The 23730-nt window shown below is 34.3% G+C and overlaps 1 protein-coding gene and 1 long non-coding RNA gene across 2 annotated transcripts in view; one reads left to right on the top strand and one right to left on the bottom strand.

The window, feature by feature from the left end:
• Positions 1-175: 175 nt before the first annotated feature.
• The window catches only part of LOC128559967 (NFX1-type zinc finger-containing protein 1-like), a 32243-nt gene continuing 8688 nt past the window's right edge, over positions 176-23730 (bottom strand). Inside the window, exons 3-6 of the mRNA XM_053553278.1 lie at positions 15185-21294; positions 14979-15041; positions 13993-14061; positions 176-9854 (exon numbers count right to left, since the gene is read on the bottom strand). Coding sequence (XP_053409253.1) covers positions 9664-9854; positions 13993-14061; positions 14979-15041; positions 15185-21294 — 6433 coding nt within the window. The 3' untranslated portion in view covers positions 176-9663. The remainder of the gene's footprint in view (positions 9855-13992; positions 14062-14978; positions 15042-15184; positions 21295-23730) is intronic.
• On the top strand, positions 9870-15067 carry LOC123540163 (uncharacterized). The gene is made up of 3 exons (XR_008372833.1): positions 9870-10300; positions 11019-11122; positions 11560-15067. It is a non-coding gene; the product is annotated as an uncharacterized LOC123540163 (long non-coding RNA).

Genomic DNA, 23730 nt, shown 5'->3' with positions numbered 1-23730 from the left:
GTCTAGTTATTTTCTTTCGCCGGTTGTTTAGTTGACTGTAACCAAATTAAGCTGTGGATTAGCGGAACACATTAAGGTTAGTGAAAAATCCAGGTTGATGCTGTTGCATCATTGTGCGATTCAAGAAAATGATGAAAAGAACTGCATGTTTATCCTGTTTTGATATAAAACAATAAAAAGTTGGTAGTATTTTTATTTGGACAACAGCTGTATGATAACACATCATACATCATAACATAATTTCACAGAATATACGGAGAAAATTTATGAGAAACCAACACAAATTCTTAAGATAATTACAAAACACTATGCATTATATCCGTTTAACCGGGTTGAGAAATGCAGAAATGAAATGGTTTAGTACATTTTCCCATTCATGACAAATATACTTATAGTAATGGGTATGGTATAATATGTACAGTGTTTTGTTTTCTTTCTGGTCTGGTGCCAGTGTATAAGTCCAGACAATTTGGACAAAAGCAAAATACCTTCTTTATCTAGTCATATCTTGGGAATTGTACATTTGGTTTAATATTTGGTCAAATATTAGTGAAAAATCAGTATTTACAGCTCTTTATTATTATTAATGATATCTGCTCGCTTTATGAAAAATAAAAACATCTGTGTGCATTTTTGTGACTTTTTTAAAACGGGTAGCGGTCGTAAAAGAAATAAAATGATGTCTTTGCACAATTCAGTTTTGTTGAAATATCGATATATTAATAACAACATGTTTAGCTAAATGTGTAACAAATATCATAAATGCACTGTCGAATTATAACAAATTTCGCCAAGAAATATTGAGGTGATGTTAGAAAAATCGATAAGTATATAATATAATACTGAGGTTATCAGATGAATTGTAATACTCTCTAATAATCGTTAAATTATGCATTGTTACAATAATGAGATCTATAAGTATAAATCATAATCGTAGGTGTAAAACCGAGGAATAACTTACTTATGAAGTTAAAATCTGAAAACAAGCAAAACATTCTGTAGTAATGTTTTAAGTTGTACTCCAAGCCAGCTAGTCAAGATATAGCAACATGCTGACAGTACTAGTTTCAAAATGTTTGAATGCACTGAAAGCTTAACAAAATTGATAATGCGTTGAATTGCTTACAATATTTTGCTCATTTGTAAGCAGAATTCAAAGCAAATTGCTGATTGCACACAAAAACTCAAACCAATTAAGTAGTCTTATTTATCTAGATTAATATTTATTCTTTCTCATGCATATTTGAAAGAGGTTATTGGAGAACATATACAAGAATAGATACGGAAAATTCAAGAAATTAATTATTCTTAATTCAAAAATTGTACCAAGTATAAAGGTGTCTGTCTGACAATTACGAAAAACATTGTAAATAACGTAATGTTTAACTTTTCATTTTATTCATCTTTCTTGAGAGTATGAATAACAAGAGGGTCATGATGACCCTGGATAGCTCACCTGAGTAATGTGAGCTACATTGACAAGTGTAAGAGATCAGGTAAGAAAGTCAAATGTAAGTAAGCATTGAATCCTTTTTGTTGTGTGAGCATGTTTCAAATATCAAACTGATGCTAAAATTTAAGAAAATAGGTCAGTAGGTCACATTTATGGTCACTGAAAGTCAGTTTCAAAATCAGTGTGCAAAACTATACATGTCATCCAAGTTTCTAGGCTGTATTTTAAAAAACAAGAAATAATGTAAGCAGGTCAAGGTCACAGTTAGATGACCCCTAATCACTTGGAGTCATCAGGTAATTATAATTAAACAGTCTAGGAAATATGATCTGATAAAATTTGAAATATTTATCCCATATAACTTATATAACAAGTGACCCCCGGTGTTGGGCCTCTTTTCACCCCAGGGGCATAATTTGAGCAATCTTGTTAGAGGTCCACAACACAATGCCTCTAACCAAATATCAAGGGCCTAGGCCATGAACTTTCAGTCAAGATTTTTTTCCTATATGTCTTTGTAAAACTTGGGACCCCCAGGGCAGACCCTCTTTTCAGCCAGGGGCATAATTTGAATAATCTTGGTAGAGGACCACTAGGCAATGCAACATACCAATTCACAAAATAATCTAGGCCTTGCAGTTTCAGACAAGAAGATTTTTTTCCCTATATAAGTCTATGTAAAACTTGGGATCCCCGGGGGGCCTCTTTTCGCCCCAGGGTAATTACTTGAACAGTCTTGGTAGAGGACCACGAGGAAATGCTGCATACTAATTATCAAAAGCATAGGCCTTGCAGTTTCAGACAAAAAAGATTTTTAAAGTTTTTTCCTATATAAGTCTATGTAAAAATTTGGACCCCAGAGGCGGGGCCTCTTTCCACCACAAGGTCATAATTTGGGCAGTTTTCATAGAAAGCCATTAGATGATGTCACATTGCTATATATCAAGGCTCTACGCCTTGCGGTTTTGAACAAGAAGATTTAAGATGTTTCCTTTAGGGTGCCATGGCAACCAGAGTTCTGCATAGATTTCAATTCTTTGGGCAATTTTGAAAGGGGGCTACCCAAGAATCATTCCTGTAAGGTTTGGTGTAAATCTGCGTAGTAGTTTTGAAGAAAAATGTTTTTACTTTGTTGTTGTTGTTGTTTTAAATTGTTGACACAATACGGACAACGGACGGTCATAAAAGCTCACCTTGAGCCTTTTGCTCAGGTGAGCTAAAATACAAATTAACTGCGATTAAAATTTGTATGGAAATATGATATAAACAGCATTGCCCGTACAACTGACATATATAATACAGATATAGACATAATCATCAAAGTGTCAACAAATGAGTTATGTTAACTTTGTCTGAAAACTTCAGCTGAGAATTACAGGGTATTCCATTTGTATTTTACTTATTTACTGTTACCACACAACAAAAACTTGTTTATTCATGTTTTTCCAGCTAAACATATATGTCGGAACGAAAAAAATAAATAAAATAAAGATATCAAAATACAAGAAACACGGACAACGAAATGATAATTGCTAACCGTTTAAAACTAGCATCTTATCATTTGAAAACCAATGCAGACGACCGGTATTTACATATTTGGATATATGACATTTTATTTCCTTTTGTTTGGTTTATGCTTTAGTAGTATAAGGACCATTTGTTTCATCTGCCTTTGCGATTGACTTGTGACTGTTAAAACAATCATACGATTTGAAAGATAAATGGAAAATTATACAGTATATTCTATAGCTATTTTTCGGGGCGGAGTATCCGCCTCAGTGCTAACATAATCTTATACAGGGCTAAATGAAAAAAAAATCTAACAAAATAGTGCTTAAAAGTAGTTCTACATCCTTCACCAAACAATCTTTTTGTATAATCACATTGTCATACTTAACTTAGCAGACATATCTATCAAAGTGTGTATCATACAAATTTGATGCGTTTAATATCGGCAATATTTATTAAAGATTGCAATAATACAGCATTTGAGTTCTGTATTAAACCTGCCGGCTAAAATAACAATTATGGAGACTGACAATTCAACAATCAGCATCGAATCTTGGGCTTTCGGTGACGAAAACGGTGCGGAATGGAGAGTAGGCTTGCAGTGGAAACTGCTGCTGTCTACTGTGCTATCATACCTTGAAACTAGGTATAATTAGCTTGCAAATTTTGCGTTCGGCCGAGACGAATTCACCGAATGCATGATTAGAAAAACCAACTAAAAGCGGATAATTGAAGCAAAGATATAGATATGTTGATAGTAAACTGTTCAGACATTTCTCTGTACATGTACCTTCACAGAACAATTTCAGCCTTTCATAAAGCTTTTTTCAGGAACGACGTTAAGCCTCAAATCTACAATAGATTCGTCTTTAGATAAAAACAATTAGAAATATTTGTAATTTAAAAAAGACATGTTAATTTGCCAGTGTTTTCAAGTCAGTTGACATAAAACCCACGAATATAACGTTTATATCCGGTTTCCCTCCATAACTATAGCAAAAAACATCACCACCCTATCAGGTTTCTGAAAGCTTTTGAAATCTCTTTCAGTCAGTAACTGCATTTGCATTACGCCTATAAGCATAGTGAATATCACACCCCAATATGGGATATATCTGGACTCATACTCACATGAAAAATCATAATTATAATCGTATGGAACGCCACGCCTGTTAAATGTTATCATGTCAGAGCGTGATGTTAACCTGTCAAAACAGTGTCTTATCATGTCAAAAAGTTCTGTTATTATGTAAATTTGTTGTGTTAACTTGTCGAAATAGTGTTTTATTATATTAACTGGCCATGTTACCTTGTCAATGCACGGTGTTAACTTGTAGAAACAGCGTGTTATATGTTAAAAAGCTATGTTATCATGTCAAGTTGTGATGTTAACTTGTCCAAATAGTGTCTTATTATGTTAACTAGTTATCATATCAAAGTATTTGCAAAGTGTTTGCAGTGTTATTATGTTAAAAAGCTATGATATCATTTCATAATGTGTTGTTAACTTGTCAAAACAGTGTCTTATTATGCTAAGTGCTATGTTACTATGTCAAAGTACCATAATTGTGATCTTGTTAAAACGTTATGTTATTTTGTCAAAGTACCGTGTGATCTTGTGTACCGAGCGTGCTATTATGTTACAAAGCTATGTTATCTTGTCAAAGTGTGGTATTACCTTGTCTAAACAGTACTTTATTATGTTAATACGTTATGGTGTGATGTTAACTTGTCCAAATAGTGTCTTCTTATGTTAATCAGGCATGTTATCTCGCCAAAACGTTGTGTTAATTTGTCAAAACAGTGTCTCATTATGTTAATTGCTATGTTAGTATGTCAAAATACCACGCGATCTTGTCTACGGAGCGTGCTATTGTAAAGCTATGTTAACTTGTCAAAACAGTGGTTTATTATGTTAATATGCAATAAGATGTAAAAGAGTAATGTTAACATTAGTTTGACAAAATAAGACACTATTTAAACAAGTTAACATCTGACTTTGACATGATATCTTAGCTTTTAACATAATAATACACTGTTTTGACAGGTAATCACCACACTTTGAGAAGATAACATGGCTAGTTAGCATAATAAGACACTGTTTTTGACAAGTAAACACCATGCTTTGACATAATAACAATTTTTTAACATAATAAGACACTGTTTTAACAAGTTAAGACCACACTCTGACATGATAACACGAAATGTTCCGACATAAAACAGCCGTGGCGTTCCATAGAATCGCCTATCGTCTGTTTAAATATCTTGTCGTCTAAGTGTACAGAAAAATTAAAAAATGTAGACTCTCCAACTTAAAATGTGAAATTAATACAAAACACTTAATATATTAGATAGATTATGTAGTTATATCTGATAGATTTCGCACTTTCTATGTCATTAAAATAAAAAAAGACATTGTAGGTGAAACCAACATTTTACATTCTAAAGTATGAAAACTGCTACTTCCCTAAGTAAACTAGGGATCACGTAAATCACATAAAACAATTATTACAATATAACAATTATATTTATCTTTTCAGTAATAACATTCATAATAACGTCCATTTACAAGTGTATACAAAACAGGAAGGTTTTGTTAGTGTTGTTGACATTTATACCGCAGTAAGAAAATACTACTTATTATTATCTTAAATAACAATTTTAGTACGTTGTATCTACGTTATACAAAAACAATACTAAAAGCAACTCCTGCAAAATAACAATAACATGTGAAAAGAACAAGATAACAAGAGGGTCCTGACAATACTGTATCACTCAACAGGGCCTGTATTCATCACGCACATGGGGCTGTATTCATCAACGTATAAAGCCTGAAACTTAGCTCATTCTAATTTTCCATATGTTTTTACAATATATTTAAAATGATAAAAATTTTCAGAGCTATCTCTCGCTGTATAAGGCACATTCATAGAAAGACACATAACTATCTGTGCCAATTTAGACCTTAATGTTAAAGATGAATACTGGTCCTAACCTATTGACCTAGTTCTTACCCAATGTAACCCCGTATCTTCTGAACATGTTTCAGTTACCAAGTCTTTCAATGATTTGACCTATTGACCTAATTGTTTTACCTAAGTGACCCACTAACAATTCTGTTCCTAAATTTTAAACAAATACTATGACCAAGTCCCTTGAAGAACAGGAGGAAAATATGACATTTCGAGTGTTACGAAGGTTTTTTTATGATTTGACCTAGTGATCTTGCTATTTAGTTTCAAGTACCCCACTTTTGAACTTGACCTTGATTTCATACAGACAAATATTCTGACAAAGATATATGAATTAGAAAAAAAATGCATTTAAAGTATTAACAAAGATTTTCTGTGAATGAACCTAGTGAGCTATGTTTTATTTCGAGTACCACATCTTTAAAACTGACCTAGATATGTACAGACAAACAATCTGACAAAGTTAATTGAAGATCAGATAGAAAGTGTGGACTCTTGAGTGTGAACAAATTGTTCAATGACTTTTACCCCAATGACCTAGTTTCAGACATCAGGTAACACAGTCTATACCTAGATTTCACATTTAGATCCTTTAGAGGTTAGGTGCACGATCAGTCGGTTTAAGCTCCCCAGTGGTGTTGTACCACTGATCTTCCTTATGTGTTTGCTTTACTTTGTGTGTGGGTGGGTCAAGTGGACTTCCGCGTGCTTGGTTGCGATTTGAAGAGGCTGTGTATTTTAAATGTGGCTTCCCCTGTTGGCTATTTATCCTTGCTTTTTTCGGACGCAGTTCCTTACAGATTGGGCAATATGTGTGACTTCTGGAGCGTAAACACTCAAAAAATTGCCAACGCATGACGGCGACGACGGAGGAAGAAGACGGACGAAGGTGATCGTAATAGCTTACCTTGAGCACTTTGCATTCAGATGAGCTAAACATTCAGGTCAAATTAGAAAATATAGCAATAACCTTAAAACAAACGATCAAGTACTTAATTATTGAATTGATTCTGTATTAAAAAAACTATCAACAGTTGTGCTATATATGGTTATGACTACCTATCGACAGCAGTAAGAGAACTACATCATTCATGCTTGCATTCGTCATGTTATAAAACGCTGTTCTCGAACATCTTGTTTGGATAAAAGTCAAATACTCTACTAAGAAAATCATGCGATTAAGCTTATTATTCTTATAATATTCTGTATACATTTTGTAGACATTTTCACTTTATACTAGGGAAGAGGTAAAACAAAAAGTAATTTACATGAAAGATAGATTTTTGTATGACAATGATATAAGTAAATGATACATATGTGTACAAATTAAATGCGACAATATTAGAAGTATGTTAAAGTCATGTAAAATGTGCACGACGAGCACTTCGTTATCTCTTTCCAGTACGAGTCACATATACTCTAAGAATATGAAAAGTATTATATGATATTAAATAACAACGACTAAACCATTTTACAATGTATGACAAATTAGGAAATTCAAGCACACAATAAGCTTAATGACATTCATAAAATCACAATCAATATACTGATAACAATGCTTACAGGAATTTTTCTAAAGTGGACTCGAAATACACGTGCACGTGTAATTACAACCACGAATATAGCAGTTTATTTGTGTGTTAACTTATCTAAAAGTCACCGATGTAAACGATATGGCCGGCTCCTCTATAAAACAGTTAGTAGTTTTAAGTCGGAAGAAAGTATATTAAAACTAATATGCTCTACGTCCGAAAGCTGTCCTGTTATGTAGTGTGTCAGGTGTAAAATATCTATACATGAGACTGTATAATCTTAGTTTATCAATAGTAGTAGTGGAATATTCAAGCTCAACCCATGATTTCAAAGACAGTATTACCACTGGGCGAATGCACACGCTCTTAAAATAAGAATAAAGGAACACAAAAGAAGTCAGCATTTAAAAACGGACATAATGAGTATTTATAAGTAACGGAAAAAATATTTACACAAACCTTGTAAAAATGGCATAAACAAAATTTAATTGTTTATGGGTGTATAAGGATCCGGCAACAAAATGACTTCTGATAGAGATATAGAAAAACACATCGGTTCTATATCTACAAGTTGTTACTAAAGACTTTATGTTTCGCATGCACAGACAGTTATGCTTTGCATGTATTTATAGTATTTGTGGTTTGAATCTATCGTAGAATTCCGTTAGATTTCAATCGCGGTAAAAGTAGGCACATATACCGTAATAAAAATGCGTAATGTAAAACTGTAAAGTCTTGAAGAACGCTCTGTAAACAATGAAACTGTAACATGCGCTTAAGAATTAAAGTGAACTTCAAGATATCAATAATATGCAATAAATACAATAATTTACATCAAACATAAACTTGGCCTTTTGAAAAAATATATTCAAAAATGTTAAAAACTTATATCTAAATGCAAAATGTTCGCAGTTAACTTCAAGATATCAATAATATGACTTTGTAATGAATTCAATAATTTATATTATAGATAAGCTTGAACTTAAATTAAAATTTAATTTAATTCAAAAATGTTAAAATCTTATATCTAAATGCAAAATGTTAAAAAAATACAACATGCCGATTTAGAATTCTAGACTGTTGATTAATACCGGCTTTGATGATTGTTTATGTTTGGAGTATTTAAAAACAAATGAATTAAATTGTTCTTTATGCGTAAAGTTTCATGGTATTTACAATCTCGAACATCTTGTTTGGTGTTTATGTTTTAACACAGTGTATTACTACATATCATTCGGAAATGATAAAAAATTGTTTATCTATCATACTGATTTCAACGAACATATTTAGACAAACACCTTAAATAGATACACATATCGCCTGAACAAAATAGGAATCATGGCGAAAGCTTTAGCACATTGCAATATAAAATCATCCATAAACTATTTGCTAGAATGCGCTATCTGAGTTAAGCTGTATCAAGAACTTTCCAAGCCTCACCTTCAATTTCTATCTCAGCATCAGTCTCTAGTGATCGGCTACTTCTTGTACAATCCTTTTTATTTAATAAATGACGCAAATCATATCGACTTCTCTGCATCCCTTCCCCAGATAAACTCGATGTGTTACATACATTATGATCTTGTTGTGTTTTGCTTTGTTTCCCTTTAGTATTACAATATTTGAGTTTTCCTTTCGCTTTCTCTCTGGTTTGCACGAGCACGCTACGACTGTTATTTTTCTCTGTTGCATTATTTGTGCGTAACTGCGACTCAGGCTGCTTCTTTTTATCAATAACATTACGCAAATCCGCCTCCTTTTTTTGCGTTAAATGTCTGTTCAGTTCTTTAGTAGTACGATCGAAAAGAAGAGATATCATTTCTCTACTATCCACGGAAAAAATTGTTTTATCATTGTTAGAAGAAATACTACATGCGGGCGTATTATTTGATCGTGTAGCTGAATTGTGTCTTTTCTCTTGCATTTGCCTAATTCGTTGACTTTTTCTCGTCCCTGTTTCTGTTAGTCTCTCTTTTAGGTTTGATTTCTGACCGTAGAGACAGTCGAAGTCTGAATGATTATCTTCATACGTATCAACATCTTCGTAATCGACCAAATGTCTATCACTCGATGTGGTAACTTTAGGAGACTTAGGCTCACTTGTTTTCTGTGCTACATTTGTGTTACTAATAAAGGTATTGCTCGTGATAATTACACTGCGTGTGTCTGTTTTCTTAGACAAAGGATTAAGATCTTGTTAGCTTTCGTCTTCAATATCAACTTCAAACTGTTGGTTTTTAATGATTTTCTGATGAGGCTTTTTCTGAATTGTAAATGAGACTTTTCCATCCTCTTTTATTTTTTTCTTCGATGGTTCTGTTTCATTTGTCTCATAATTCGATCGCTTCTTGTTGCTTAATGCCAATATTTGTATCCTGGTTCTCGTATCTAAAATAAAGAACAGGTAAAATTATGTAGGATGTAATAAATAGTACATGTATTATGTATAAACAGGCGAATAGTGCCGGTATAGTTCAGATATTATAATTCTTAAGAGTGAAATAAGAGCTAATCTGAACCATTTAAATATTAGGCCGGTTATAGTGAAACATATGGTCAAACTAAATCCAACATGAGATATTTAGTATGGAATCAGTAGAGATACATAAGATAACACACAGAAAAAAAGTCCTCAAAAATATCACTACAGGATACTGAGATATCACGTCATATTTACTGGCGGAAAAAGTATTTTCCAATGTCCGTTATCATGCACCGTGTGCTATTTTTTCTCTACTTCCGGTAAGAAGTAAACATGTCGTATTTCGCTGTCAAATTGTTTGGAACACACTCTGTTCGAAGAATACTGGTTATTGTCAAGTGAATCGTGCATGGTAAGTAAAAATATTTATTGACTGAAGTATGTCAAATGTCTGTTACTAGTTGAATGCAATATTAAATTATATAGTTATCAAGGCTGTTTGATTTTTATGGGTTTCCGCGAAGTTCACTACGACAAAGTGTTTTATTCAAAACATGTACTGATACACAGACCAGTATGAAATGTAAGTGTTAGTGGTACTCAGTATTAGAATTGTCAACGATAGCTTATTCTGAAAAGGTCTAGTAAAGTTAAATCAGGCACATGGGTTATGCATGGAAAATAGATACATTTATGTATACGGAAGCGTGTTTGTGTCGTAAAAACGATGTTTAAAATTAATTTTGTAGAAACGAAATTAAATGCATCCATTTTGTATATCTAAGTAGTAGAAGTATATTTCTTTCGAAAATACTGACTATTTTATATGTCATTGTTATAGGATCAATTTTGTTATATTCAGATCAAAATTTATGATTGCGTTATGCTGTCTGTGGCATAAGTGCTACTAGAAGAAACAAGTTTTTTTACTGTTCAAAGTATTGCTATACTATTTGCAATTGTCTTGTGTTTACTGGATTTCATCATGAGGTAAAACCCTTGCTAATTGGATTTGTAACATTTGACTTTTTACAAAATTGTTTTAAATACTTTAATACAAGAGAATATAATTTCCTTGTGACAATTTGTTGATACACCTTACAGTTTAACACTAATCTTTCCATTTTCAGTGCTGAGGAGAACTGTGTTATTTGCGACATGAAAGATGAACGTAAAATAGCAACATTGGGTGAAAAAATGTGTAGATAGTTAATTTCTGCAGCCAGAAATAAAGGTACTCTAATATTATATTCATGCATTTCTGTAGTTTATGCAATTCCCTGGTTTATCTAGCGTTGAATATTTATCTAAACATTGAGAAGAATGGAAGCAGAAGAATGCAATCGCGTGTTACTTATTACCAATTTAATTTCAATATTCAATTATGTAGTGTGTCTGTATTGAAAGAAAGGTATTTTCAAATCGCCATCTGTTTTTTCTCTGTATCATTGTATCAAAACATTACACGATTCTTGTGTGTCATTGTACCTCCTCCTTTGAAACCTAAACATCTTTGATATTTGTACATAAAAGAATGAATTATAAAAGGGACCATAATGAGTCTATTTGTGTCAACCTTTTTATAAATATAGATTATATATTACTCGCCTATTAATCTTAATATCAAATCAGTTGACCTTTATGTTTAGTACTCTTTTTATAAAATTGCAGGAGAACAAATGTATGTTAGACCTGAGAAAATTGTGTGCTATGAGTGTAGAAAAATTACTGCCACCCGAACCTACTTTGAGATGCAAACGGTACCTCTATAACATAGCGAAACGGTCACATTGATCTGACTTCGTTTCATTTCAAATGCCTGTTCTGGGGTACAGATGTCAAACAAAATTACAAAAAGGCATATGATGATTTCCAAATTTCAGTCAACAATAAAGAAAAATTGGAAGCGAAGTCTTCTGTTGACTCTAATCCGTACATGATCTAACAGCAGTTGGTGCAAGATATCATCAAAAATGTAGCACACATTTCAGAACAGGATGTCAAGTTCCGACTCTACATCAAACACCTCAAAATACTGTAAAACGTAGTAAAGGTAGACCAGCAAAAGAATCATCTGAAGAGGCATTTTTGAAAACCATGCATTATTTTGAAAACACGAAAGTGAGCAAATAGCTTAAATTATTAAATGATCCTAGGCAGAGTCTTTGTAAATAAACACTCTTAACATGATGACATTGAAACAGCTGGTAGTATATCATTCATAATTATGTTTGTACAAAGGTAAAACAAATGAAACATTAAACACATTGAGGTACAGAAAATTCATTACTAAGGCAACAAGCACATCGGTAGTAAAGATACAGAGCCTAACTCCTACAGAGGCAACTGCAAAGTTTCATAGTTTTAGAGTGCACTGCCATTAAAATAGAGACATGAAATGGAAAGGAAACGAGCCCTCTTGACTTGGGATGGTACAAACGTGGTGATAAACTTGTTCCTTGGCACAGAGGTTGCTCTACTGGGATGGCTGTAGATGTCATGACATTAACACTTAACTGACTATCATAATCTTGAGAGAGCAATGAAAAGTTTTTCGAACATACTAACTTTATAATAGAGCATATTTTTACAGTATATCGCATCGCAGAGTTTTGTTCTCACATTTTTGTACATTTGCTGTTAGCTGAAAATTGTAGTTTAGTAACGATTTTAAAACAGTTTTAACATTTTACTGTAGTGACCTGTTCTATATATACTATAGTACAGTCACTGTTGATCTGGGATTCTTTTCCTGAATTTTTCTTAATATTTTTTTATTATTATACTGTTGTTATTATAACATTTATTACATTTAGTGCGAGTTTCAAGGAAATAGTTTAAAGATATTGCATGCACGTTTTATTGATGGGTGGACCCGCCCGCTTAGCTCATTGGGAAGAGCACCGATCTACGGATCACGAGGTCGTGAGTTGGATCCTCGGGCGGGCCGTATGTTCTCCATGACGACTAGATAAAAGACATTGTTTCTGAAATCATTCATCCTCCACCTCTTATTCATGTGGGGAAGTTGGTAGTTACTTGCGGATAACAGGTTTGTACAGGTACAGAATCCAGGAACACTGGTTAGGTTAACTGCCTGCCGATACATAACTGAAATACTATTTAAAAACGGCGTTAAATCCAACACAAATAAAATTGATGGGTGGGGTAAATCTATAGTGTAAATTAATGCATTTATTAGTAAATGTCACAACAAAGCTTAGTATCAGCTTTAGTTTATGTGATATTTCATATAATCAATGCCTCTGATCGAAGAAATAAACCAGCGTATAGGTTTAAACTAATGTTTGTTACCTAATGAATGAACCTCTTGATTCGTCTGAATCATTGAATTGCAAAGAGGGTGCCCTTCATAATCTCATTTTTTAAGATTTTCCAATGGGAATTTTTTTGAGGACTTTTTTTCTAAAATGCTCTAATGTTTAAAGATTATAAAACAATAAAAACATTTCATGTTGGAATTTGTTTAACCTTTTGACATAATATGTGGTAATATGACCGGCCTATATGCATAATTTGAAGCTTTTAGTATTTATGCTTCTCACAATGGTTGAACAATTTTGGAAAACCTTAATTTATCAAGAAACAATTTTTACAGTTTAGTACGGATGAACTTGAAATTCGAAAGAAAATCCTGTATACATATGAGCATTTTGAAAAGTCATCAATCTTTTGATAGCCCGCCCGCTGATTAACTCAATAGGGGGAGTGAATATCTACGGATCGCAGGGTCCTGAGTTCGATCCGCGGACGAGGCGTATGTTCCCAGTGACGATTTGATGAAAGAATTTGTGTCTGAAATCATTTGTCCTCTACTTTTGATTCATACAGGATTCATACATGTAGGGAAGATGACAGTTACTTGCAGAGAACAGGTTTTTACTGGTACAGAATCTAGGAACACTGGTTAAGTTAACTGCTCGCTGTTAAATACTAAACTGAAATACTGTTAAAATGGCGTTAAATATAAAACAAACACACAAAATATTTTTTGACTATATGGAATTAATTAACCATTTATTTTACACACAGTATACTTTAAACGCATATTAACATTTTACGTAAGTATTGATTACAGAATACCTGTTTTTGCTTTCTTTTCAACTGGCTCAACTTCTTTTTGATTCGTAGCAGTTCTTTTAGCAGAGAAACCTAATATAACAGAAATTTACATGAAAACACTGTTCGTCAATTATCAAGCTAAGATTTACGTAAAGTAATTCAGTGTTGATAAAAGGGACATACATGCACAAAAACAGTTAGAATTTTCAAATATGTAACACCTATTTAATTCTATAAATCGGTAAAATCAAGCTCGCTGAATTCAGAAAGTATTCTGGCAATATTGATATAAACTTTGTCATTGAACGTCAAATTTCAGTATCGACATGTCAATCTAATATTGTATGACGTCAATTGCTATGTCATATTGACGTGTACCGTTTCCTTGAAAAGTTATTTACAGGGGTACAAACAAAATATCGTTTATAAATGTAAGTCAGTATGCAATAAAATATTAGCTTTGCCTTGAGGAATATGCACTCGTTATCCTAAAATCATGCAATTTCTTTCCTTTGAAATTCGTGCAGATTTCTTGATTCAAACCTAATAACCTTTAAATTTAGCATTATTGTCAGTTTTTATGAATGGTAATTTCTTTAGCTCTGAATTAAATACGGCATATAGTCTTACTTTCAAAACGCTATTTAGATAAACCTTTTATTATGGATGAACTTAAAACCGTCAAACTGTCTTAAAACCTTAAACCGTTCTCACTGTACTCTGCAAAGTATATTATATAATTTTTCACCATATTTAGAGCACCTTCTTGTAAGAAGTGCATTGTTGTAAAATTGAAGTTACGAAATCAGATCAGATTACAACAATCTCGTAAAGTAGATACTTTCCGTACGCATATTGTTCGGAAATATGTACAAATGAAACACCTGTAAATATGAACAAGTTACATTAATGATAATATCAAATTATTTGAAGCAATTCTTAAACAATATTATTAACTTCTACTTTACATAATCTTGCTCAACATCAGATTTATAGAAAATACGTACCTTTTTCGTTAATTTTCTGAATGCCAGCCTCCTGTATTTTCTTTAAATGAAATACAGATTGTTCTGAAAATAAATAGTTTTGAACATCAGCCTTCAGTTTTACTTGTTTAAAATCATTGTTTCAATTCGTTAAATCAAATATTTCAGGAAAAGATTTTCTGCATATGTTCTGTTACTAAATATTTATATAAGATGTTAAAACTTACCACTGTGAAAGTATGGAACACCAGGCCATGCGAACAGTTTTATGACATGAGTCCGGCTTTCGCTGTGACGAAATGTAGAAGTATTACTGTTGGAGTGCAGTTTCATTGAGAAATCAGCCTCTTTACCAGACAGCAGGTTTTCCCTTGGATTATCCTTTTCAAAACTGCTACATGGCATATACTTCGTTGTAATTCCCCCCGACAAGCTATGTTCTGTGTGCAATACTGTTTCTTCTCTCACGCACGTATCGTCGGCTGTATCTTTACACACCTTCGGGCTCTCTTCATCTGTGTCAAAATTATTTTCAATTTCTGCAAACTCTAAACATTCTCCCTGCATGTCACTTTCATCTTCTATTATAATCTCCTGGTTATTCTCAACAGAATCAATAATATGTGTGGGCTCATATGTGTACGAATTACTGTCGCTTTGCTCTCGAGTTTCAGATTGCTTCTTGCTAAGCAGCTGTTTATTGACCGCTGACCTCGAACCTTGTGAATAATTTGTTTTTGTACTACTTTCTTTGTATAGTTCTTGTAATGGATAAATGATATCTATATATCCTTTTCTGAGAATAGCATCTCTGTCAATACTGACTGTTTCAAGGGACAGATTTATCAGTTCAGTATCAAGATCGTCTTCCTCTGGAAATTTTTGAAGATATTTCTGAACGTTTTTGCGATCTTCCTCTGAATATTGTCCCGGTTTTAGCAACACTTTGTTGGCGCTATCAATGATTTCTCTTCTTTCATTGCCGCCGCTCTCACGTGCTAAATACTTTTCTTCTGTTGTTTCCAACTGGCGTCTATCGAGAATCCTCTTCATCTCTCTTTCAATTTCATAAGAATGTTGCGATGAAGACAAACAGAGAGATGCACCACGAAATAATACTTCTTTATCAGTCGGGCATAACGTCATAACCGAGTTTAAGAAACTGAATATCGTAAGTTGGTTAAGTGTGTTCACAATATCCCGACATGCTAAAAAATTAAATATCACTTTAGGCGATTGAAAACGCCTAAGAAAGTTTGATAGGTCATAGTATGTACTTGCATTAGAGCAGAGAATACAACCAGTAGCCACTATCCAATCGAGTAGTTCTTTTGTTTGTGTTGAAGCGGATGTCATAAGTGTACAGCGGAAATCATAGTCCCGGAGGATTAGTCGTTTGAAACTATTGATTTTAATGTAGATTTTGTTGACTATGTTTTCATAGCGATTTCCATTGGTGGTACGTATTGGCTCCTTGCATAAAGGGCATTTTTTCAAACACGCACCTTCATCAATATCCATATACTCATCCATTATATCATATCTGATAAGATGTCCACAATCTTGTAGTTGAATAAACCTAGAATCGGGTAGATTTTCAGCGCCATAATGGATTTCAGTGACACTTTTATTGTCGCAAATACGACACAATGTTGGACACGGATCTCCACACATGCCAATGCATCTATGTTTGCATGGACGTATTTTTTTACAAGGCTCGTTACAGCGTGGCCTGTTGCAATTTTCACCGCATGGCTTAGTACAACTATAGTGCTCACATTTCCAGTTACAAAAACTTATGCATGGTATGCATTCATCAATGCATTTTTTGCTACATATCCTGTGACTACAACTTCGCATACACTCTTCACTACATGGTAAACAATATCCACACTTCCCTTGGCAGTTATGACCACAAATTAAGTTACAGTTGCAGTTTTCCTTACATAACATATGCCAGCGTCCTTTAAAGCATGTACAGCACGACCCTTTACAAGCATGGCCGCATTTCAGACTGGTTTCACAAGACATTTCACAGTAAGAGATATGCCCTTTTGGACATTTAGAAACTGCACGGCTGTCATCTTTTAATAAATCGCTGGCCATTACATCACACATTTCTTCGCAAAGATGACCACAGTCCATTGGAAGTTTGCATGCTGTTTTACAGATTGTCGATTTTGAGGCATCACGGCACTTAATAGTTTCAATATGTCCGCAGTCAGTACGCAGCACCTGAACGTCTCTGATACATGGGTGTTTTGCCGGGTCGACCGAGCACGGTATTTCTTCATCGTGACCGCATGGTAAGTGTTTGCTGACTAGTTCCATGCAAACACACGGATACTGGCACCTACGTATACACACATGACCACATTCTAACCTTTTATTGCAAATTTGATCACAAACGTAGCCTTTTAAATCAACTGAGCATTCAATCTGGATAATATGACTGCATCCTGGTAGAGTCACGATGATGGTTTCTGAACAATAACACTCTTGCCAGCATTCCTTTTTACATTGATGTCCATTTCTACATTTTCTAGCGCATGGTTTTTTACATATTATGCCTGTGTGTTCTTTGTTTATTATGTGGCAAAACTTTCCACATGCATGACCACAATCTAAACGTATGTCGCAAAGTTTCCGACAACCTCCTTCCGGAGCACCCTGAAAGTCTTCTGAATATTGAGCCATAATTCCTGCGTCTTCAGTGTGATTTTGACAACATAATGGTAATGCTTTACCAAGCAGCCCCTTCTGCCTCATGTTATTAAGAATTGGCTTCCATAAGTCAGTCGCTGATGACAGGCTCGTTCCATTCCCGATGATATAAAATCCTTTTTTCGCCCTAGAAAGAGCAACACAAACCCGATTCTCTCTGGCTAGGTAACCGATCCGCCCTCCTTCATTGCTTCTTACAAGCGACAGCAAAATAATGTCATTTTCCTCTCCTTGATAGTTATCTACTATGGTCATCCGAACACCATTTATGACGCCTCCTTGTTCAAGCATTTCTTTTTTCATCATATACATTTGACCCTTGTAGGTTGTCAGTATGGTTATATCAGACGCATTGTATCCTTGGAGTAACAAATATTTGCATAAAGCAACAAGATACTGGACTTCATGCACATTTGTGAAGCTCTTTAGCTCTTCATCTTTCCTTTCCTCAACGCAGTGATCAATAAAGTACATATTGTGGGCAATACCGTTGACTGATTTGAACTGTTTTACGCTTTCGTGATCTAGAAGAGTTCCATAAAAGTGACGCACATTATCTGCTATTTCAGGCCTCATTCTATGTTGGATTTGTAAACAATCGTATTTTATACCATTTCTTATCATCCTCTCAAACAAAGATAGATCCAAATTATATTCTCTTTCCAATCGATAGACATTTGGCTTGGGCTTCAACTGCTTGTGATCGCCTATCATTATGAGCTGCTCGCATCCTGAAGTAAGATTCGAGATCAGATGAGATTCTAATACCTCTGCAGCTTCTTCTACAATCATAATAGTTGGTTTAATCTCTCTAAGAACACTTTTGTGCTTTGCTGCGCCTGTTATTGTCATGCCAATAATATCTGCATTTTGAAAAATGAATCTCTCCTCCATCATATCTACCTCTTTTAAGCGTGCATCAGCCTGCTCATAAAGTTCCAGCTTCTTTTCATAGGACTGGTATATCTTGTTACATTTTGTCTGTACCCAATATAAATAAAGTGCCCATCTGTTTTCTTGTGTGAAACGTGTGCTCAAAATATCACCGACAGACATTGCTTCCGACTTGGACATAGGTCTGATTCTTCGTAAATTGTGCTGTAATGTTTTTGTAAGTTTTCTTCGTTCCTTCTCAACAATTTTTCGCTTTGTGTTACTGAGAAAAAGTCCTGTCAAATTATTCATTTCATCCAAATCAAGACAAATATTTCGTCTTTTAAAAGATGTTAGTTCTTCCTTCTGATTCTCTTCAAGTTGTTGTTTGAAATCAAAATTAATTTCTGTCATTGCTTCTCTGTTTTCAATATTTAGCTCCTTGTCTAGTAAAGATTCAAAGTTCTGATCTTTTTTTCTTGGGTTATATGTATACATTTCATTCTGTATTCTTTTTGCCATACCAATGATACCTAACCATTCTACAATACTGGAATTGCCTAAGAATTCGAGCCAAGGAGGTAAACGTACAAATCGTTTTTTCAACCATTTAAACTGTGTGTAATGGTCAATTCCCATTTCGTCAGAAAGTGACTTTTCGTGTACAATGTGTTCTCTCAATAATTTGATTTTCTCAGATTCTAGATTTATTTGATATTTAGTATCTTCAACGTCCCTTTTTGCGTTAAAACGAGCGCCACGTATGAAACGTGGGGTAGATTTCAACTTCCGACACTCGTTTTTGATTGATTTATAATTAAATTTTGCCATGGTTTCATTACAACTCCTACTACCAACTCTTACAATGTCGCCATTGAAAAACGAACAGATTCCTTCCATGAATTGATCAAGAGCATGGTTTGTATAACAAACAACCAACATCTGTGCCCGAGCTCCATTTGCATGTTCCCATAAGTGTTTATTGTAAAGCAAAACCTTTGCTATTTTCAATCCTAAATGCGTCTTTCCGCAGCCTGGTGGCCCTTGAATTACCGAGAACTCCGTTGTCAGTGCAGTTTTAAGAGCATCCAACTGTGACGAATCTAGATGTAGCTGATCTTCCATTGGCCATTTTCTTTCTAGAATGTTTACTCTTTTCAATCCTTTTGAACCTTCGTTGAAGTCTATATTTGGCTCAAATATATCTTCTTCAGGGTATGTGAACATACGCCGTTTACTGAATATTTTGAAATGTGGATTAACTAAGCACCTTAGGTCGAGTGTTCTTTCTGAATTCTCACGCAGGAAATATTTTGGAGGCGAAACATCATTTTTACATCTAATTATGTACTCCTTAAAAGGAAGATCATTTTCGGCGATACTTTGAAGGCTAGAAAGTACAGGTCGATATGCCTCAAAGTAGGCAGAAGACTCTATCATTGTGAATGTTGATCCGATTAGAAGTTGTATCTGAGTTGGGACATGTGCAAATTTCACGTGCAGACGCCCTTGTCTTCTAAATTTTGCTTCGCTATCTACAATTGCAGCAAAATAACATGTCTGAAAGTTGTTTGCTGATAAACAAACGAGTGATCCGTACTTCAGCCGCTTTGTCATGTTCCATCGTACGTGTCTCAGTTTGCTGATATCGAAGCTTAGTATATGATTCACACCGTCTCCACAAAAGGCTGACAAAATTTGTGTATTTTCATACACTTTTATTTCCTGAATTTTGTTCTTTTTTTTGCCGAATAACTGTCCTGTAAAGGCATGGATTCCTTCCCTCAACGGCTCGACAAAATCTTCTCGTAGTAACCGAAACTGTACATCGAGATAGTCATCTACACTGCTGTATGACCCCTTGGCTTTATGCACCCTGAGGTTTGGTTTAATATCGCCGTTTAGATCTCCAAGACGAGGAAAAAGTGGAATGTCCCTAAAATTTTCATCAGAATTTTCTTCAGCATCAACAGGTTCATGTTGCATTTGTTTTCTTCTTCGTGATGAACATGATTTAACATTATCTTCAAGTTCTGCAAATATTAGTTCTAAATTTGCAAAGCAAGTATTTTCCCCTCCAAGACGTTTGGATCCTTCTGACAATACATTTTCTTCTCGGGATTTTGCATTATCCCTTAAATAAATATTGCTGGAATCGAGGTCGATATTGTCTTCCTCTGCCTCTTTGTACTCGGGACTACAGACCTTTTGCAAACAATCTCTGTCGGTTTCCATTCTGTTTTCAGCCTCTTTTGGTTTTGATGTGTTTCCTTCGGAGGGAATATTTGTGTTTGCCAGGTCCTTTTCGTATTCCATGTACTCTCTGATTGTTGCTACAAGTTTCCCAATAACAGCAAAACTGCCATGTATAAGAGTTAACGCACTTGGATTCAGTAGACACACGCGTATCATTATTCTTAATAAAGCACAAACGGCTTCTAGGTTACTAGTGTCTTCCTCGCTCGAGTGTTTACTCTCAAAGTATTGCTTCAATATGTTGACGGTATTGTTAACAAATTCTGTTTCCGTCATCGCTTTTATAAGATTTGCTATTAATGCCGTTGTTGTTTCGCTTTGGAATGCTTTGTCCAAACGTTTCAAGCATCTTTTAAGCCTGTTTTCATTTTCTGTAGCCTGCTCAAGGTAGATTTTCGCCTTTTCTAAGTTTACTCCTAGAATAAGTGATATTTCACTTGAATCTTTTGTCTGGGGTTCCGCTAAAATTGTTCTTATATCTTCACTGTAAAATGAAATAAAAACTTGTTCTGTAAATCTTCGTCCTAGTACTTAAGTTACTTCAATAAGGAGATAAAATTATTTCCGTGAACGTTTGTTTTATTTGTATGTAGAGAAGAAAGAGTTGAGTATTTGGTTGAATGTGTCGACATTCATTTATATGCGTTCCAACGTTGTGCCGTCACAAACATAAAAATGCTATATAATTTCTGCAATATCGTCGTTTTAATACGATTCAGAAAAAGGGCATAAAACAGATTCAGAAAATTATAAAAAGATTTTCTGCAACTTTAAAAGTTGGCACGGTTTTACAGTAAATGTATATTTGTCAAATAATGACAGCAATAAGAAATTCATCAGAAAGGACTGAAGGGCAAACTGGATATTCAAGGTCAAAGGTCAGATTTATGTTAAAATCACAAAATTTGGCATATTTGAAATTTATTTTTATTCTTAAAAAATAGCTTGTTATCATAAGTCACTCCTCTTTATTTATGTAGTGGGTATATATCAGCCAAAATCAGAAATGCAAATTTTATTGCAAAAAGTCAAGGTCGACCCTGATAATTGAAGGTCAAAGTTCATTTTCATGCAAAAATGTGAAAATTATTACCTTAACTTTTTCTAATCTGTTTAATATGTCTTCACATTATTAGTCACTGAAGTTAATTCGTTTTAATGTTTGTATGTCAGGCAAAGTCAGCAGTGCAGATGTAACCCCCAAAATGTCAAGAGTAAAGCTATTATCAAAGGTCAAAGGTCAAATTTGTGTGGAAAAAATGCACGAATAGCTTCCTGTTTGAAATATAACAGATATGTTTTAATCATTATAAGTGATTGCTCGTGGTTTATTTTAATGTATATATGCCTCACAATGTCAGTAATAAAAATGTCGTCTAAAGTCAACCAAGTTCAAATGTAATATTAAGGGTCAAAGGTCAGTTTCAAGTAAAAGAATGAAAATATAGCTCTTTAACTTTTCTCTTTGTTGACAATATCCTGTCGATCTAGTCAATGATATATGTTCATTTTAATATATAAATATTAGGCGATGTCTGGTATGCACATATAATTTCAAAACATTCAAGTTCAACCATAATATGAAAGGTCAAAGGTCAAAAAGTGAGTAAAATGTTGCAATAATATCACCTATTTGTAACATTTTTTATTGTTTAAATGTGTTTGTTTTGTCATTTCAGTAACTAATCATTTTACTGTATATATGTCAGACGATGTCATGGAAGAGAAAATAAGTCAAGGTCAAATCTGGTCTTAAAGGTCAGGGGTCATTTTTGTGTAAAAGATCAAAATGTAGCATACTTACTCATTACTTTGTTAAAACAAATAGCTTTTTGTTATAATTCAGTTAGAAATGTATTTAAATGTATACATGTCAAGCAAGGTCAGCAATGTAGCTTTTGTCCTAATAAGTCAAAGCCAGTCCTTTTTATCAAAGGTCAAATGTCAAATTTGTGTGAAAATTCAGAAAAAACAACAGCACTTCTGCAATGATATTTCTTTACTGTTTTAGGGTATTTTCTCAATACTAGTAACAGATCATTATTCATTTTAAAGTATACATGTATATAACAGGGGATAACATTCTTCCTTAATTATGAAAAATTAGTCAATGTCAAACCTGACATTAAATGTCAAGGGAGAGGGTCCTCAAGAAACTTGCCATTATGAAAAAATGGCTTGAAAAAGTTGGGGAGCAAATGAAAAGATCCTATGGCAAGTCTACACAGGCACCGAACAGCCCACAGGAGAGTACGCATTCACCTCATGGGTAACTGCTTCCATAACCAGTAAAGTTAAACTGGACAACGTTCAAAATTCAGGCTTGAGGATAAGTCTTTGAGCAATGTAAACAACTCCAATAAAAGAAATGAAAAAGACATCCTACCTTGAACCATAAGATACAAGACGAGAGTACAAAGCCCTTGTGCAGGCAGAGAAGCCAAAGAGACTATCATCACACCCACTCCATTCAAAACTCGAGAGCAGAACCAAGAACAGACTGAAACGACAGAGTCACAACCATATCGTCAAAGGACTGCAGAAAGGAAAAGCAGAAGCACTGGACACAGAGACAGAGCCGCTTGTGCCCGATGAATGGGTTCCTAGACAATGTGCTCCAAAGATCAGACTGGATGTGCCAGGAGTAGAAAAAAAGGGAAAACAACATCAGGCTCACCAACAATCTTTTACGCTAGAAATGATCAATGACCGCTATCCAGCACACTCTTGGATCCAAGCATATTCCGACAGATCAGTGGAAAAAGCAGTTCAGAATGCTGGGAGTGGTGCCTACATCAAATTCTCTCACACTCTCTCATCCAGTCGGCAAGAGATTTTAGAGCCGAGACGCAAGCTCCATTTCGGCCACACCCCAACTGTATGAGCGAGGAGAAAAGGGACAAAATATTGTTTTCCTAGC

The sequence above is a fragment of the Mercenaria mercenaria genome, chromosome 10, assembly GCF_021730395.1.
Source record: "Mercenaria mercenaria strain notata chromosome 10, MADL_Memer_1, whole genome shotgun sequence".
Taxonomy (NCBI): domain Eukaryota; kingdom Metazoa; phylum Mollusca; class Bivalvia; order Venerida; family Veneridae; genus Mercenaria; species Mercenaria mercenaria.
The sequence above is the reverse complement of the archived record's forward strand: the minus strand, read 5'-3'. Positions and strand labels throughout refer to the sequence as shown.